The sequence below is a fragment of the Opisthocomus hoazin genome, chromosome 7 (genome assembly GCF_030867145.1).
Source record: "Opisthocomus hoazin isolate bOpiHoa1 chromosome 7, bOpiHoa1.hap1, whole genome shotgun sequence".
Classification (NCBI taxonomy): Eukaryota; Metazoa; Chordata; class Aves; order Opisthocomiformes; family Opisthocomidae; genus Opisthocomus; species Opisthocomus hoazin.
Genome location: NC_134420.1, coordinates 45,408,734 through 45,427,007, shown reverse-complemented (window position 1 = coordinate 45,427,007; position 18,274 = coordinate 45,408,734). Strand labels below are relative to the sequence as shown.

At 39.7% G+C, this 18,274-nt stretch overlaps 2 protein-coding genes across 6 annotated transcripts in view; one reads left to right on the top strand and one right to left on the bottom strand.

Moving 5' to 3' along the window:
- The window catches only part of BAZ1A (bromodomain adjacent to zinc finger domain 1A), a 66,063-nt gene that overhangs the window by 2,537 nt on the left and 45,252 nt on the right, over window positions 1-18,274 (top strand). For all 5 annotated transcript variants that reach the window (XM_075425329.1, XM_075425328.1, XM_075425327.1 and 2 more), the window contains exons 3-4: window positions 5,419-5,697; window positions 17,400-17,543. In XM_075425329.1, the coding sequence (XP_075281444.1) occupies window positions 5,419-5,697; window positions 17,400-17,543 (423 nt within the window). The remainder of the gene's footprint in view (window positions 1-5,418; window positions 5,698-17,399; window positions 17,544-18,274) is intronic.
- The window catches only part of PSMA6 (proteasome 20S subunit alpha 6), a 242,834-nt gene that overhangs the window by 187,063 nt on the left and 37,497 nt on the right, over window positions 1-18,274 (bottom strand). The gene's annotated exons all lie outside the window — the stretch shown is intronic.

The following is an 18,274-nucleotide window of genomic DNA, read 5'->3' as shown; positions in this document are numbered from 1 at the left end:
ACTATTTTGAGTACTCTGACAGGCTTATTTGCACTGCAGGGATGTTGTCACCAAGAAAAAGTATGAAAGACCAAATTCCATATTTAACCAGAGTTCACGAATCAAGGGATAAATTTAGACTTGTGTTCACGCAGGCAATCCCTAGAAATGTCAGTGGGTGGTTAGCTCAGAGGTCAGGGCTTAGAATATAGTTTTTGGACAACTCTGCAGAAAATTCTGCTGTGCTTGTTTTTTGCGTATGTGGGGTGGGTTTTTTGGGGTGAGTGGGTTGTTTGTTTTTGTGGTTTGTTCTCACCCCCCCCCCCCCTTCCTCAATTCTCTGCTGGCTTTTTTGGTCGGTTGCATAAAATTGGTGCTTTGGATTGAGAAGTTTAGTATTTTTTACTTAGCAAGGTGTCCTGGCACAGATGAGTAAGTTTAGATTAATGTTAGTTGTTTGTGGCATAATCTGCTGGAGAACACAGGGTCATCTTTCAGCAAGATTTAAAGATGCTGATCCTTGTCTCGGCTGGTTGCAAAGTGATACTTCAAATACCTAATGTCTTCTGAAAACAACATTTCCCATTTCTTTGCCTAAGCAAGCGTGATTAGATTACTAGAGAAAGGGAGGGTCCACTTTTTAAAAATCATATTAGCTGTTTGGTGAAAGAAAACCATTGTCTAAACCAGGCTTTTCTGAATTTACTTTCGCAATAGCAACTTGAATTTTTTGAGGTGAGGATTGAAAAAATTGTAGAGTCTGACTAGAGCAAGGGGGCTGTATAGATACATACGGTAACTTGAATTCACCTCCTTCCTCAACTACGTGAACGCGTTGGTAATTACTAACTTGAGTTGTTTTCTTGTTTGTTTTGTTGTTGTGTTTTTTACAGAGCACAAACTTAGTGTTGAAAAGCTTCTTTCACACCTACGGTGGCTCTAGTAGAGAAGAGTAGAAATCATACATTAGTATTACTCTTCTCCATATAAGAAATCATTATGTGAATGCGACGAGAGTTTGGAAAGACTAGAATTTTGTAAAGTGACTTTCCTGTTAAGAATGTATTTCCTTTCTAATCTGAAATACCATTGCATAATTTTGTAACTCTTTAAAAGGGGGTGCAGTGAGGTGGCCGTGTTTGATTGTATTTATCAGGAGTAACAGCAACTGGGGGAACTGACGTTCTTGATGCTTAGTTGTGCTCCTGGTTAGAGGGACTGACCAACAAAAGAGCCGTAGTAGTAGCTGGAAAAGCAAGTACAGGGGTGCATGGGATGCATGCGAAACACATTAAACCAGTGGGATGTTACCACCAGTCTTTTGACACCTTGTCTGTGGCAGTTTATAGCTGATACAGATGTGTGGTGAAAACTACCATCAAGGTATGGGAAGTCTCACTTGTGAAGACAGCCTGAAAAAGAAAACTAGGAGTAGTATAGATACAGTGGTAGGAATGTTCTTCAGAGCTTACTGAAAATTCTTTATAGGTTGGCCTGTGGTTCTTGGTTACAGTCAAAAAGAGATCTGTTCAAAATGCTTTTCAGAGTGTCCTTGGTTAAATTAGGTGGATTTTTCAGTTTTGTTGAGGAGATATTTATAAACTTGAAATATATTCCTTGATGCATAATTAACCTGTAAATACTAAGGAACGAATACCTCTTTCTAGTTTTTGTTTCTTTCTTTTGTGCGTTATTTTGTGAAACGTATTATTGACCACTTCTTGAGACAAGGCAGAGTATGAGAACACTTTTGAGATCTAGAATGGCAGAGTTTGTCTTCCATGGTCACCCTCCTGCCATAGGCTAAATAGATTATGTATTAGAGGCTCACAGGGGCTTCAGAATTAAAAATAACAATTATTACAAGTTAGCCATTCCACAGATTTATTTTTTCCTGCTTTTTCTTCTCTCTTAAATCTCACTCGCTTAACATGACTTTCTCATATTTTACATTCTCCGGTATGTAATTCTTCTGTTTGAAAAAAGACCACCCCCCAGCTTGTTTTTGATATACACTAAGAAAATGAATGAAAGTAAATGGTTTGAAAACAATAGTGTGCTTGGAAAAAACACTAAAAATACAGTAGATCTTGGACTCAGTGGGAATACTTGGTTAGTTCAAGCAAAAACCATCTCATTTCTAGGCTGGATTTTTATATCCATTGCAAGTGCAGTCAGCACAGAGATTGCAAATAATTTACTTACAACTTCTGTTAATGAACGGCCTCCTATCAAATACCTACCAAGTAGCAGTATTAAACTACTTCTCAGTGATATGCTGATAATTTTGCTGTTTCCTTACCACGCATGGAAAACTTAACTGTATAATGTAAATGGATAAAAAAAGGCATCCAGCTGAGAAGTCAGCATTGATTGCTACTGCAGAGGCAACTCGGTTTTCAGTCCCTGCTCCTCCAGTAGTTGAGCTGATATGGCCATCTTCACCAGGGCGCTGCAGTCCCGTTTGACCTCTGGCAGGACGTCCTTCGTGGACGGATTTTGTGTGGACTTCCTTCTGCACGTTGTCAACAGCGACAGAGATCTTGAACCAGTGAGGAAGCCCCGAAGACTGTAATAGCCGAGATAAAGGTGTAGATAAGGCTTCGGATGCGACATAGCAGCAAATGCACTTGCTTTTGTAAATTTAAGTTGAATGTTAAATACAATCAAGTGCGTTACTACTCTCAGTGAAGAGAAAGTGTATCACTGCTGCTGCCACCGTTCTCTGTGTGTGGTAGCTGTTGTGTCTTCCGCTCTCTGTGAATCTGCTTGTGGGAACTGACATGCACCACAGAGACGCAAGGAAAGGAGTACTGCAAATAAAATCCACTGCTTTGCTGTTGGGGTTTTCTTTTCTCCTCTCTCTCAGCCTAAGTTAGAGATTGTGAAAACATTGGAATAGAACTGTGTTAACAGACGAAGCCACGGATGGTTTTCACGTGCTATGTGTAATGACTAGTTAAAGACAAATAATGCTTTCAAAATGGAATGTAATTATTTTCACACATTTTTGTTCCTTCCCTGTAAGTTCATGGGGAAAAATCCATGCAAAACAAAAGAGGAAATGAGGGAGAATGAAAGTAGATACACAAACTACTCTTGTATGCAAATAGAAAAATGTTTTCCTCAAATATGTTTCGGTTAAAGTAATCTTAAAATTTTGCACTTGTAATAGCCATGGATTAAAAATTTTTGGAGAGTTTTGTTGGGGTTTCTTTTTAGGGTTCCCCCCCCCCCCCCCAAGTTCAATGCTGTTGCTTTAAATAGCATGACTGCCCGGTGTCCCCTCACAAAGAATAACAGTAGCTCTTAAAGGGACACTGTCAGCGCCAACCTCAGTCTCGCCCTCCCTCTCTGTGCGCTCTCTCTCTGCTTTTAATGTCACCGTTTTTTAAAATTATGTTCTGGTACATTTTTTAATGACTCTTTGGGTGGTTTTCTCTTTCCCAGCTAGAGGTAGTTATCAAGAACCTCTTTAAGTGAGACACAAAAATACATGTAGAGAGAGACAGAGCTGCATGAAGATTTGAGTAGATGTTTTTCTATCCATCGAAGTCGGTAATACTACTCAAAATTACTGTGAATCAAATACAGAAGTAAGGAAATGTAGGGCAGGAAGAGACCTGAAGAGATAATGTTTTATGTATTCCATCACCTTACAAAAATCTGTCTTTTTTTTTTTTTCTAACCTGTTCTTTAAAATGTTTAAGTAACTATTCTATACCTTAAAGACACTAGGTTAGTTGGTTGTGTTTTGCTAGTACCTAATCCAATTCAACGTGACAGGCAGCAAAAAAGGAATATTCTGTCCTATGCACAAAGAATGACTGACAGCCATCCGTTCTTCATATATTGAAGAATAATTTCTCTCATTCTCTCTCCTTTGTTCTCATTTTCTTGTTTAGAGTGAGCAAACCCAAATTATTCTTTATTACTTATGAGTGTTAGACCCATGTACTGTCAGATGTATAAAGATGATGGTGATACAAAATTCTGAAATTTTGTAGCTATTAAATATTATTTAGATAATACATATTTTCTTCTCTGTCCTTTTCCTCTTGTCGCAGCTGATGTTCTTCCTAAAGCATCTTTCACTTGGAGGAATCCTGTGCTCATACAGAAAGGATTATCCAAGCCAGGGCCCTCCATTGGCCTCAATCTGGAGTTTCCATTTTCATTTACAAAATGTTATGGTTCATCTGTCCATCTACGGTGAACATCGTCATCTGCATCAGTCTAACTGATGCACGTTTGCAGCTTGAGTTTGGAGGGAGTCTGCAAGGAAAAACTCCAAGTGTGAACTGGCCGATTGTCTAACCCCATTACTAGAAATGATTTGAACAGTTTTTCCCTTTTAAAAATGGGTACACTGAAACTTTGCTGCAGGTATCTCTTGTAGCATGCAGTGTTCTGAAACTACTGTGTGTCTGCCTTGAAATAGCTATGTTGAACTGATACAAGGCAAAGCAAAACTCAGTTTGTTGTGTTTTTGCATTCTTATAAATACTGGTCTGTTAAGATTTTTAAAGGAAGGCAAATAAAAGTCATTGTCTGAACTGGGGTGTATTGAAAGATTGCTCTGCTGTCTGATCACTGATCCACAGTACACGGTATGTCTTAACATGGCTTTGTGAATAGCTACATTATCTACTTCATCCAGAGAGTATTTTAACAAACCACTGTTCTTCTGATACCTGTCAAAAGTTGAGAGATATTAACTCATGAAAGCTCTTCTTTCTTGATTCCAGTATAATAACTAGTAAGCAAGCAATAACAAAAATGTAATTTTAGCATGAATTGGAAATACAGGGAAGAAGGAGAATCGGTATTTGCTAATGGAACAAGGGAGGAGAAACATCTGTAGGAAAAAATAGCTTAATGCTTTTTCTAAGAGCAATGTAAACAGTGAAGGAATAAAAACTATTTAGAGAACTACTTGACATTAATTTTTTACCTCTCCCACCTTTTCGTTTGTGAGATAGGGCACTCAAAATCTGAAACTTACTCAAGTTTCAATATGTTTCTGTGATCTTAAGGTTATTGTATGTTTGTACAGTTTTAGAGCCTCCTCTTGCAAATATCTGTGGCAGTGTGGGGGATGTGAGGAGGATATGACACCTATTAAACTCAGTGTGATTATTCTTATGCATAAGGCTGTTTACACATTAAGATTTGTTTGCAGCGCTTCTATGTCTTGATGCTCTGTCACTGTAGTCCGTAGTGAGAGGAGACTTTGGGTTTACAATAGCAATTTACCATGCCGTGGCTAAAAAGTGGTAAATAACCCTTCATTATCTACAACCTGTACAGGAGTAGAGCTGCCTTCGCTTTTCAGGCTTGTAATAGAAATTTGCTTCTGTATTAAGTGTGAGCAAATTTCAAATGTTAAGTCAGAACTCAATCATTTTCTTTCTCTCCCCCCCCCCCCCTTCTTTTCAGTGATTTTTTTGAACGCATCATTCTGTGTAACAGCCTTGTGTGGAGCTGTGCTGTCACAGGCAAACCAGGACTCACATACCAGGAAGCGCTGGAGTCGGAGAAGAAAGCCAGACGTAATCTCAAAAGTTTTCCAGAGGCGCTCATCATTCCAGTTCTCTACTTGGCCACCCTCACCCATCGCCCCCGACTTCATGAGATCTGTGAGGAAATCTTTGCTTATGTCAAGGATCGATATTTTGTCGGTGAAACAGTGGAAGTAGTTAGAAATAACGGTGCAAGGTAAGTGCATTTAAAAATAGATACGTATTTATTTTTGTTTGGTGTGCATGGTTTTTATGTGCGTTTTTATTAAACCAAAAATCAGGATGATAAAGTCCATCAAACACACCCAAAGTGAGGTGTGATACGTAAGCTGGCGTTCCTGTTACTACTCCTCCCTTCTTTAATTAAGAGTAGGATTGTGTTGCTGGGCTTGGTATCTCTTTCCTTAGCTTAGAAGCAGCCGTGGAGGCAGGACAGCTCTCTCGGGTCTTACACTGCAGTTTTTTGGTCCACGTGGTGGATTTACAAAGGAATGTCAGTCCCCTAGTGTGAGAAAGGTGGGTTGTTTGTAGAGTGAGATTTAATGAAGCTGTGAATTAAAAATCATATGAAAGTTTTTATTAAATCATCCAGAATGTACTTCATCACATGATGTTTTGTGTTCTCAGAATGGCCAAAATATTGAAAGCTTAAAGAATCAATTAAAATTGGATTTTTGCTTTTTAAGTAGTGGTGAAAATTGTGACTGCATTCTCAGAAGTTGGGAATTAATCGTGAAATTGTTGTAATAGGTGATTATGTGGGGTTTAGTGTGATGTTTTTTTTTTTTTCCTACCTGGAGTTAGTGTTGCACTTACTCTTATAGTGATGTATGTATCACAAGTGTTTTTATTGTTATCTTAGACTGATTAAAAACTTGGAAGAATTTTGAGCTTCAGATGCTTGCTTTCTCATATCATCGGTACGCGTGCTCTGTAGCATGAATATGTTGTTTTACAACACGTAGCTGACTTGAGCCCTTAAAGCAGCTTCTGGGAGGGGACTAGAAAAGGTCCTTGGTTTGTCTAAATGAGTTTGCAGTTTCACCTAACAGGTTTAAAATGTGAAAGACTTAAACGTGCTCGACTTGGAAATATCTGCAGAATGTGTGCTGAAGCCTCTGCGGGTTCAGCTGCTGCTGGCGTTTTGTGTTGTTTGTTTGTGGAGTTGTTTTGCTGTTCTCAGGAAAGTGCAAGCTTACACTGCAGAGTATACGGGCACAACCTGTAGGCTTCTGTGGGCAGCCTGAGGTCTCGGCATGTAATCTGGTGTGTATTGGGTGATAGGAGCGGGCGGATTCAAAATGGTCATTGGAGAATATAGTTATTCTATATAGTAGTGGCTGATCCAGATCTTATTTAAGGCAGATTTTATACTACACCAGAAAGAAAAAGCTGTTGATGTGCTGCATGAGGGAAGTTGTAAAGAAATTTGTATGGGTGTGTACATAAGGTCAGTGCTTAGTAGAAAAGCTTTTCGTCTCTTCCCTGCTTTGTTCCTTTCAACCAGCGAAGTCCCAGTCTGCAAAGCCAGGAGTAGAACTTCAGTAGAGTTGCAGCTCTCTGTACAGAAAACCTACATCCAAAGCTTGTTTCTATCTTTCTCAGCTTTATACTTGTCTAATGACTAGACCCAGGTTACCACTAGTATTAGAGTCATCTTGCTTAGTGAGTAAGTTTCCCCCCCCCCCCCTTTTTTTTTATCTAGAAACCTGAATATTATGAATGGTCAGTGTAGTTCAGCTGTTGGTTTTCATTTGCTCAGTGAGATGCCTTTGTTTTGAATCTTTGAAGATACTGTCAGTTTCCAAACTCATAACAAAAAGAATGCTTCAGAAGAACAAACTTCTCCCATAAGAACAACCTTCCTGTCTTTCAGTGATTTTCCTAAACTCTTCGCTGAAATATTTATGCATATGCATAAGCTTTTCAAAGCTTAAATGAAAAGTAGGCTTATATGTGATAAATACAAGTCTGTCTTGTTTCTTTGTCTTTTAAAATTCAGAACCCTTCTCACTTTTCTTTTTAGACCATCATAAATCAGTTTGTACGTTTGCCCTAACAAAATGCTTTCCACTTACCACATAAGCTGAATTCTGTTCAGATAAAGTTGTGATATGATTCTATCTCATGAAGATCGCACTATCGCTTTTTACCAGCCTTTAATTCAGTCTTCTTGGTTATTCAAAATTGTGTTAGGATACATATCTAACAACTTTGTGTTTATGTTCCACTTTCACAGATCAATATGTTAATAGGATACAAGCTAAATTTCTTAAGCCTTTGGGGTGGGCTAGATATCATTCAAAATACTGAAGATTCAGATAAAATCTATTTCTATCAAAAATTAACCCACGAGAGATGGTATGTTTTAAACTGTGTAAGTGTAAATTTGTGTCTGGTAAAATAAAGCACGACAAATTCGCTTTACTTGATTGTATGCCATTGATATTGTAGACAAGCGTGTAGCTACAGACCTTAAATACTCAAGCTGGGAAACAGAGCAAAGAACACAGTGATGTGGAGGGATTTTTATGCTTAGAGACACGTAATTAGAGAATACAGAGTGGGAAGAGGTGAGGCATAGTTATTCTTCTGCCCAATTAACAGTTGACTTCGACCTGTATTTTGAAGTACTACATTGTGGATTAATTATACCAACTCACGTTACTTGTAAATAACACAGCCGTTCAACAGAGCGATTTGTGTGTGTTTTGTCATGTGCATCTATGCTTTTGTGATCTCTTCTAGCAAAAATGGTCACAGTCCATCTAGAGTGTAATAGCATCCTATGAGACCAATACGGTTTGGCAGATCATGAAAAACCAGTTGTGTCATGGTGTTGTAAAGTGTTGCACTGCATTTATATATGAAGTTTTTTGCACATGTAATGTCAGTAGGATAATTTGTTATCTGAGCTCCTTGTGTCATTTAATGTGAAACCTACAATGTAATGCGTGTATAACCAGAGGCTGCTCAAGCAATTTAAGTATTAATATTTTATAACTCCTAACATTGCACATGTAATTTTCTTGTTGGATAGATTTTTCAAAATCTAGAAAGCTGCAATAAAGCAAAGTAAATGGGAGGGAACCCAAACACTAGAGAGGTTAGCATTTTGGCTTAATGTAAATGTTTTTATCCTGAGCATCTGAAGTAGTCTGTGGTACTGTAAGCAGTGGACAGGTGATCTGGAAAGAGTGAGAGGACAAGTGCTTTGTGCAGAGGCTAGGCAGAAGGCGGCTTTTGAGACCGGTGGTTCTTGTGTCCATCCAGAATCTGATGCCCTGTTGCTTTCTCTGGTCTTGTGTCCCTCTTTGGCTCTTCTCATTTCTGGCCTTTTGTCGTGTTGCTCGGTTTTGAATTTGGCTGCTTCTGCCTTGTTGCTGAGGTCCGGTAGGAGGAACTTGGAGAGTTTGAGAGATACTCTGTCTTCCTGTTGTTTTGGTATGTCTGGTGTCTGAACAACCCTTATTCAACCAGAGAGAAATCGCAGAGAAAGTCCCCCAGTGCTACGATGCGGCTCATTCAGGCAGTCTCTGAAAATGGCCTGTGCAATTTGGTAATCTAGCAGAAGCAACAAGGAGATAATTCTGCTTGCTCTTTAACTCTTTCAGAGGATGTATTGATTAAAAATGGCCAGCTTTTTTGGTTTGTTTGTGTCTAGCTTTTCTGGCCGAACTGGGACTGACTTTCCTCTGAAGTGGCAGCTGTGCTAATCATGAGGTGCTTGGATTCCTGGTTAAAGAACTGTGGAAGTTGTGTAACAAAGTTTTCCTAGTGCTGCCTTCGTGAAAGATACAATTATTATTTGAAACATCAGTCATAAACATCCTATAACATAGACAGAAAACTTTATCTCAATTTCAGTTTGCCTGAGTTGCCAAGGAATTGAAAACAGCTGACACTAGAAGTACTGTTATTTAGAATATCAGATTGCTCTTTATGGAAAGTAATTTATTGAAAAAGGCATAGACATTATTTGAGATTTTGTTGGGGGGAAAAAACTAGAGCAATATTTTGTGTTAACCATGATTGGTTAAGAAGTAAAATAAGCAGCTAATGTTTTAGCTCACACTTTATTGAAGCAGAGGAAAAATGTTGACCGCATCCCTGGAATTGCTTCCTATATTTTCGCTTTGGAACTGAAAGTTTAAGACCATGCTGGATTAGCTGGCCTTTTGTTTTGCCACAGGGAATGGCATCTTTTTCAGTAACCTGTTGATTTGTTGCTGTCTTAGTACTATGATGTATTATTGGTACTTGAAACTTGTGAAATTGTTTTTCAACATCTTGGCATCTGTAGTCAATTACCTGAAAGTTGGAACTATGTGGTGTGGAAGGCCTACCTGAAATAACTTCGGTACCTGTCTCAGATGCACCAAATAAAACCTGTAACTGCTGAACTCAAGCAGCTGTAGGACTTGTTCTTTTGTGTTTGAGGTCAGCAGTGTGCTTTTTCTTAAAAAAAAAAAAAAAAAAAAAAAAAAAAAAAAAAAAAAAATTATTGGAGGAAAAACTAGATTTAAAGCATGTGTAAACAACCAATTGTGTTTTATTATCAGTGTTCTGAGTCTGGATGCTATCACAAGAAATAATGGCTGTCTTTATTAGAGTATACAAGTGATCTTTATTAGGGTGTACAAATGAGCAGTGTGATAATTAGTTAATTAATCTGTAAGCTTGTAGTCTGACTTGAGCAGTGAAGAGATCTGAGGTTTTAGGTTGGACAACTCCACTAGCTCTTCAGCTCCCCCTCCTCCACCCTTAAAAATAGCTTATGTGACGATGCCTTCCCTTCCCCACGGAGAGCGGGGGACAACCAATAGTTGTCAATCAGTTAGTACAGAACTTAATTAAAAAGTCAACCACCTGCAGACTAAATTAGATTGCTTAAAAGTAGTGTATAAGACAGAAGGAATCAAACACATCGTGGCAGATATGAAAAAGAAGTATCTTTTCATCGAATTTGACCACTAGATGACACCACTGCAAAAGAATACTTGTGTGATGTCTGTGAGCAAGCAACACCAGAATGCTTTCAGGGGACACAGTGTTTTTAAAATGAACCTACTTACAGAAGTAGTAGGCAGAGTTCTCTGTTAGGAAGATTGCTGCATCGGACCATACATGAGGTACAGGTTAATATCCTTTCTCTGCTCTGAATGAACTGATGCTGACCACTGCTGAGCTGTAGCAAACGTAGATAATCACAGAGCAACCTTGCCTGTAAGTGAAACTGCTTTTTTTTTTTTTTAACTCATCAATTCTTTGGCTGGTGTCCCAGTGCTTTAGGACTGTTCATTGTGGATTAACCACTGTGTTAGGCCAATTAAAAGATTTGCATACTGTTTTCATCTGTTAGTCTTAACTGGGGCACAGGAGGTGTGTTGGTGGCCATGACTATGCCTAGCTGATGGAGAGTTAGGACGGCAGCAGATAATCCTTGTAAGAGATAAAGTTTTGGCTAGCTTTCCAGCTTTTTCATTCAAACTGGCAACAAGGTATTGCTTGCATATATCTATCTGTATGTAGTTGTCTTGTGAGCTCTAGGGTAAGTTAAGAAGAGACCAGTAGGTAGTAGAAGGCAAAGTGTCTTCTGTGTTCAGACTCTAACAAGTTACAGTGAATTGAAGTTGTTTTCTAGTCTACCAACAAATTTTCCCCTTCGGCACGCAGGCTTCAAAGCTGACTGGATGCAGAGATGCTGGAGCTAATATCTACACAATCAGAAAGTTGTAGGGTGTTTTTTGTAGTGGTAAGGCTTAAGCGTAAGTTCCTGCATACAAAGAAAGTTTCCTACTTCATTTTGAAAGGTGAATTTGAATTCCGGTAGCAAAGTTAGCGTGGTGCTTATGTAACAGCGTAGCTGACAGTACTGGAGAGCAGCTTGTCTATTCATAGAGCAAGTCCAGGTTGAATTCTTACAGCATTGCCGTGTAAGGATCAGTCAGCTCCTGGCCTGGAAAAATCACATTTAAGGAATTCACTTTCTACTGCCCTTAAGTCCTTTGGGACATAAATATTTGTATTTGTTGACTAATAAATGTATTTGCATTTGACTAATGGAAGCTAGGAGATGATGATATCTGGGAGAGAACTTGCAACTCCTTGCTTATAGGTTGTTGAGCAGCTGTTACAACTATTTTTGGGTGCAGCCAATCTGTTAGCTCTCATTTCTGTGCACACTCTCTACTTCTATAACTATAAATTTAAAGGTAAGGGATTTGGTTGGTTTGCCTTATGATTTTAGTTTGTTTTTTTTTTTTTTTTTAATCCATACAATACTATGAACAAAAGGCTGGGCAGTCAAAACAATGCATATACTGGTGTTACTGTTAGTTAGCACTGTCCTGATTCCACAGGAGACAGCCAGTGCAGCTACTGCGCATATAGGATTCTCCTGTCCTGAGCAAAAACATGCTTCTTACTAGTTCCTTTGAAGTGTACAATCTTACCTGTGACTTGACAGACAAATGAAGATGCTAACTCGAAAAGAGCAACTCTTACTGTACTTCAGGAGGCCATTATGTGCATAAAACTTGTCTCGTCGTTGTGTGCTTTTGTTTTGCGTGTGCATCAAACTGTACCAGTTAGCTTAGTAAAAGATGTCACTTATTCCTTCAGATCCTGTCTTTGCTTTCATCTCTCTAATTACTTTCAAGTGTATGAGAACTGTTAGGACAAGGAGACGAGTTACTGCACTGCACTTATCTGACATTTACTGCTTAAAAACTTACTAAAAGCTGACAAAACAGTAGCAAAAAGTCATGGTCTTATTATTCTTAGTACTTGCTACTATAGCTTCTTGTATTACTCTTTTGGGGGTTTCTGTATTCAGCTAACTTTACATACTATTAGAAGATGTACGCTTTTTAAATTTTGGCATTTGAAAAACTGTGCTTTCATTTCGGTGTCTTAAAAAAGTGAATTTCCTTTTGCTTCTGACTCACTGATCATTGTTTTCTTTATGTTAAAAGCTGGCCCCAAAGTATTGCAGTGTTCCCCTGCCACTCTGTTTGAAACAGCCTTCTGCATCCGAGGGATGGTTTTTGTCTGCTTATTGTAAAGCATACAGAGGCACGTTTATAACTCACCTGGGCCTTCAAGGCATCTTGTGTTTTGACTAGAGATGAGGACATAGCAGAACGCCAGACTGTTATTTCTATCACAGTAGTTAGCACCAGCCAGGTCAAAAGCTGTTGTGCAGAATGCTCAGCTGAGGAGCAGGCAGAAGTGGTCTCTTCTCTCACAGCTTGTAGCTCCAGCCTTGGCTGGATGTAAAGGCCTCCTTGGCATTTGGGAAGAACTTCTCTGAGTGACTGAATGTGCCAGTAATTGCAGGGTCAAGGTTTCCGCTTGACATCCTGCCATGGCTAGTTTTGGCCTGTTATGTAGTGGAGCGCAGCTTCTCTTTCTTGCCTTCAAATTGTGGTGGTCTTCTGCTTCAGCAGAGGTAGGCAGAGATACCTGCTTGTCCTGCTACTCTTAATAACTTGTGTATGTGCCTTTGAGTTGCTGAGCTGAATGAAAGAGAAACGTGGCAAGAAAGTTATATTTACCCTTTGTTCTGGGTTTTCCTGAATCACTCTCATCTAGGACTGCTGGCGAGTTTGAAGCATGTACCGTGTCCTGCCCTTGCTAGGTGGGTGGTTTCCCTCGAGCAGACTCTCCTAGTGACCCAGTGTTCATTTGCCTAGATGTTATTTTTCAGTTAGGAAGGATAAACTACTGAACTCACTGAGCTACTTGAGAAATGATGGTGTCTCAGGGCCTCTAAATGAGGGAGGTCTTACTACTGCTTTCTCCTCTGCTTTTGGCTGTGGCCAGTATTTGCCTCTTGCGCATGCTTTAGTTGTCACCAGATCCTTCAGTGAGCCACCTGAAGTAGTTGATAGGACAAAAACTTATCCCGCTCTTCACATTGATTTAGTTTCGGGTTTTGATTTTTGTTGTTGTTTTTAGGTAAGTGAAATCAATTTAATGGCAATCAGTAAATGATACTGAACGCCAGAGCTACAAAAAGCAAGCAGTGCATCAAATATGTGGCTGGAAGGAGGAGTGGCAAGGGAATATTTCCCGCTTTTGGCAATGTTGAACTGTTAAGTCATCTCTGCATCTCCTGGAGCAGTAGCCTCTGGCTGCAGGTGCGGTTTGCTTTTGTACGGCTTCAGCCTGCCGCTTCCTTACTGTTCTTCTGGGAGTGACAAGGTTCAGTCCTACCTTAAGGTTTTCTGCTAATTGTGTTAAGCTGCTCTTCAAAGCGCAGCCCAGAGTCATTCTTCTAGACAGAGACTGATGGAGTTGTGTTTCCACAGAAGAGACACAGTCTCCACCCAGTGCCTCTTGTCCTTAGGTTGCTGGAGTCAATTTTGTTCTTTCACCTGTGCAGCTGACCAGCCCCTACCCAAAATTCGTGGAAATCTGTGGAAGAACTCAGCTTTTTTCATTGGAGAGAGATGATCATGTGCACTGGTATTTTAAAGAAATTACAGTGGTGATGTGTCCTCTGACTTTGTGTTTAAAACTTTTGGGCTCCTGTGTTGTTCTTCGCTTTCTTCCAGAACCAACAGATTTCATCATATAGGCTGAGGACTTTATGGAACCTTTCCCGTAATGTAAGAGGACCTCAGAGAGTTTGGTTTCTGAGGGTGGCAAAAAATAAAGCTGTGAGCATAAAATCCATGCTTGGGTCAGGGCAGAGGACCTGTACCCTGTTGTTGATAGCAGCCTGTAGTGCAGAAAGAGGTATGCAAAACTGTTGGAGTATGGGGTAAACCTTTTGCAGGCTTACTGTTCTAGCTTTTGGGTGTTGGTGTTTGAGCTAGAGTTTCTGGGACTGTTGTAGAAAAGTTCATGATGGCTCTGTTCTCAATTTATCTGATCCTTTTCTGAATACGTTTGGGATTCACTTAGTGTGGCTGTAAGCTTTTTCACAGTGTTTATTTGAAGAAAGTGCTTCCTGACTGAAGGGGATATTGGGGTACAAATTTATTTACTCTGACGCTGCTGTCTTTTTAGATCGAGGTGCCCCCAGTTCTTATTTTATAGGAAACGGTGAGCGAACATGGTTGACTTTGACGTAAGCTCTGTAAAGATTGTAAGGTATCCTTTTTAGAAAGTGTTTCAAGTAGTATGCTTCATTTGAGTGTCCTGCTTCAGCTTTCAGGTCTGCTGTTTTATGTGCCTCATGATATAAAATAAGAGTCGTAATAAGTGAACCCAGGGAATGATGAGGCTATTGAGAAGAGCAGACCTTCATTTGCGCTAGAAGCAGTGTGTCTTTGCCTCCCTTAGCCCGGGGAATTGGCTGCTACTAGCCATGACTTGACTATAGCAAGGCTAAAAAAAGTCTTCATTTATAGATTATTATTTCTTTAATGCCAGAAGGAAGGTTGCATCACTTTCTTTATTCCCCTGTCTATCAGTAACCATTAGATTTCATTGTATTATGCGTTTATTGAGCCAGATAATATGTGTTTCACTTGATTCCTTCCCCAAAGACTTCTGGTAATTATTTCAATGAAGGCAAAGAGGATGGAGAATCCCTTGCTTTCTGTGATAGTTTATTCCATTAGTCATTCTCCCTGTTTAATAATAAAGAGGGGGGGGGAGGAGGCAGCTTTATTGGGGATTTTGCTGCTCACTAAGTCAAGTGTATGGAATATATAATTTCCATTCTTATAGAAGGAGATGTGATACCCTGTAAATTACAGGGCTGTCCAATGGATAAGCAGGTAAATTAAGTGTTGGTAAAATACTCGGTGACTAAACATTCAAATCTTTTTGTCCAGGAGGGTTGATTCGTGTGCATGTTTTAGCCTCTTTGTCCTTTCGTGGCATTGGGTAGCGTAGGTTGCCATTTAGCTTTCATGTGGCTGTTTTACTGATTACAAATGCAGTGTATGTGCACTCCCTCTAGTGGTCTGCAAATAGTAAACAAAGGAGAAAAAGTGTCAGTAGCCTTAGGCGTTGGTGATCTTGACTATTTTCCATTAGAAGTTAACTTAAAAGTGTTTTCTAAATGGAATTGAACTCTCTAGGAAATCTATTTTGTAATCTGAAACAGAAATGATTCTACTGAGAAGTCTTTTTTAGCAGGTGATCTGTGTTGGATTTAAAAACCCAGCACAATATTACACATTCTGCCATGCAGTCGGGTCTGTATTATTTAGTGGGAAGGGGACACTGTGATGTTCCAAATATTGGAAAACCAAGGTGCTGTAATGATAGACTTTTCTCTTCGGACTCAGCCAGAGTCTGGTGCTGGGCCAGACCTGAATAATCCATGTTGGACTTACTTTGCGAACAGCCACTAGGATCTGTCTGTATTTCATACTTGGGTGCTCTTGATTCTTTACGCAGAGTCTATTTAGATTTGCGCAGTTAAGTAGCCTGGGCTCCACTCACCAGGAGAATGTGTGAAATGTGTGTCCCAGCCCCAGAGCAGCCAGCGGTGGAACGGCAGCATGCCTGCGGCCGGGGAATCCGGTGGGCTGCAGCTGCCTCTGCGTGCGGGCAGCTCGGGTGGCCCTGTGGAGAATTCAGTATCGGTCATATTGTTGTCTTTAGGAATATATAAAGATGTTAATAGCTTGGTGTTTGTTTTTGGGTTTTTTTTTGTGTGTTTTTTTAAATAACATATCCCGTTGGAGCATCCTGGAGCTCTCTCCCTGTTCGAGAGAGGCTTGGGGAGGACAGCTACAGGCACTAAACTGCATGACTGGTCCTAGCTGAATTCACAAGTGAATAGCACCCAGGATATTTTAATGTTTTTTACTTTTTTTCCCCTCTGTCCCCCCTTCTTTTTTTCCCTTCATTGTGTGCGGATTTTGGATAGTTCTGTCTGCTTGCAGAAAGAGGCATTTAAGAAATATTTTGACATTTTGCCAGTGTTCAGTTCAGATAAAATAATTTGTCTGTCATAGGTTTGTTGGGGGTTTTTTTGTTTGTTTTTAACTTAGATGTGATGCCATGCTAATTCAAGCCCTGTGCTTCACGTAATCTCCATTTTACTCATTTCAAGTGACAGCGTTTGGTGCCCAGAGAAGAGAATTATTATGTGTTCTTTCTCCCCCCACCCTTTGAGCTTTTAGTGGTAGTATGTGACAGCAACCATTGACTGCAGTAGTTAATTTTCATGAAGCAGACAAGGCTTTAGGAAATTAAACTAAAAAATATGAACCGTGGAATTCCAGAAAGAGGTGAAAGTTAGTGGTTAAGAACCAGCTATAATACAGTTACCCAGCATGAAGTGTCAATTAATTATACTTTTTAATATGTACTTAATTCTGCCTTTTATAACTAGCATTCAGGATGGCAAAGGGATAGACTTGTTTTGTCAATTGTGTGCATGCCAGATGGAGCCTTAATATGTGTCAGCAGATAAATGGGCCATTATTAAGATTAGATGCATAATGATCGTTTCAGCCTTGTTTATTTAGGTCATCAACAGCAGTAGAAGATGATCTCTTAAAAGTAAAAATACTTTGGGCTGAAAATCTTTTGCTTTTCTTAGGCTACTATCAAAATAGATGTAAAGGTTTGGTGTGTAGCTTTAAAGTAACATGTTATGTTAACTTTTAGTTTACGTAAGTGAGAACTGAAAAAAAAAAAAGAATTTAGCACCACAAATAATTCTACCAGTGACTGGATTTGTTGTCTTGAGTAGTGAAGCTGATAGCTGTGTAACTGAACACATTCATCTGCTTATTACACAGCACTCATGAAATTAATATTTTACCCAGTATTTCAGTGCAAGGCTCTTAGGTGTTTACTTATTTAGTAGACAATACAGTGTTCAGTTATGTATGTATTCTTAAAATAGCATCTGCTACAACTTTAGTCTCCTTGCACTAGTGAAAGACTTTGATGGTACTAAATGTCTGTATTTTATTTCAGGTTGCAGTGTAAGATTTTGGAAGTCATTGCTCCAGCCCATCACAATGGAATAGCAAACGGCCACGCCAGCAGTGCTGACGGAGACACAATTGTCATCAGCGACAGCGACGACTCAGAAACGCACAATAGCTCTGCGCAAAATGGGTAAATGATACTTTTACAGTATAAGGCATTTGAGCTGGGTGGAAATGAGACTAAAGCAGACGTGGCAGGGTCTGACCGAGAAGAATTACTTGATCTGTATGGATCGTGAGCGTTCAGCCAGCTGAAGGTGACAAGCTGAATAGTCACAGGTGCCAGTTATGCTGTGTGTAATCCACCAGAGAGCTGTGCGTTGTGAGAAATGGAGTGCCTGCGGAATATCCGTTGTTAATCTGTTTGGAATGACGGTGCTTCTGTTGAGAGATGGTGGAAGAGCTGTGTATGCCTCTCGCTAGTCCTCTGTGCTGCTACAGCTTGGAAAATGCAGCCGTGTTCTGCATTTCTACAGTCTGGTTCTCCTTGGCACGATGTATGACTTCACTTCCATCATGGGGCTCAGGGTTGAGATTGCCTTATAATAAGAGGACATGGTCTTACTGGAACTCTCTGAAAAGTCCTTCCAGAGACTTAATGTATTTGTGTCAAAAATATAGCAATGTACAAAGCTCTCTTCATTGTGCATGTGTCCATATAAATACATACCATTGTATTGGTATGTATCATGGAATTGATTATGATTGTAGGTGCAGTGAAACAGTGTGTGTCTTGTCTTAAGGAACTGCCTATAGGCTGGAGTAGCTTAATAACATTGAGGAAGAGAGCTTCTTGTCTATAATTGTGGTGTTTAGTTTGGAGTATCCCTTTACCGGCCAGTGACTGAGCTTACATATTCA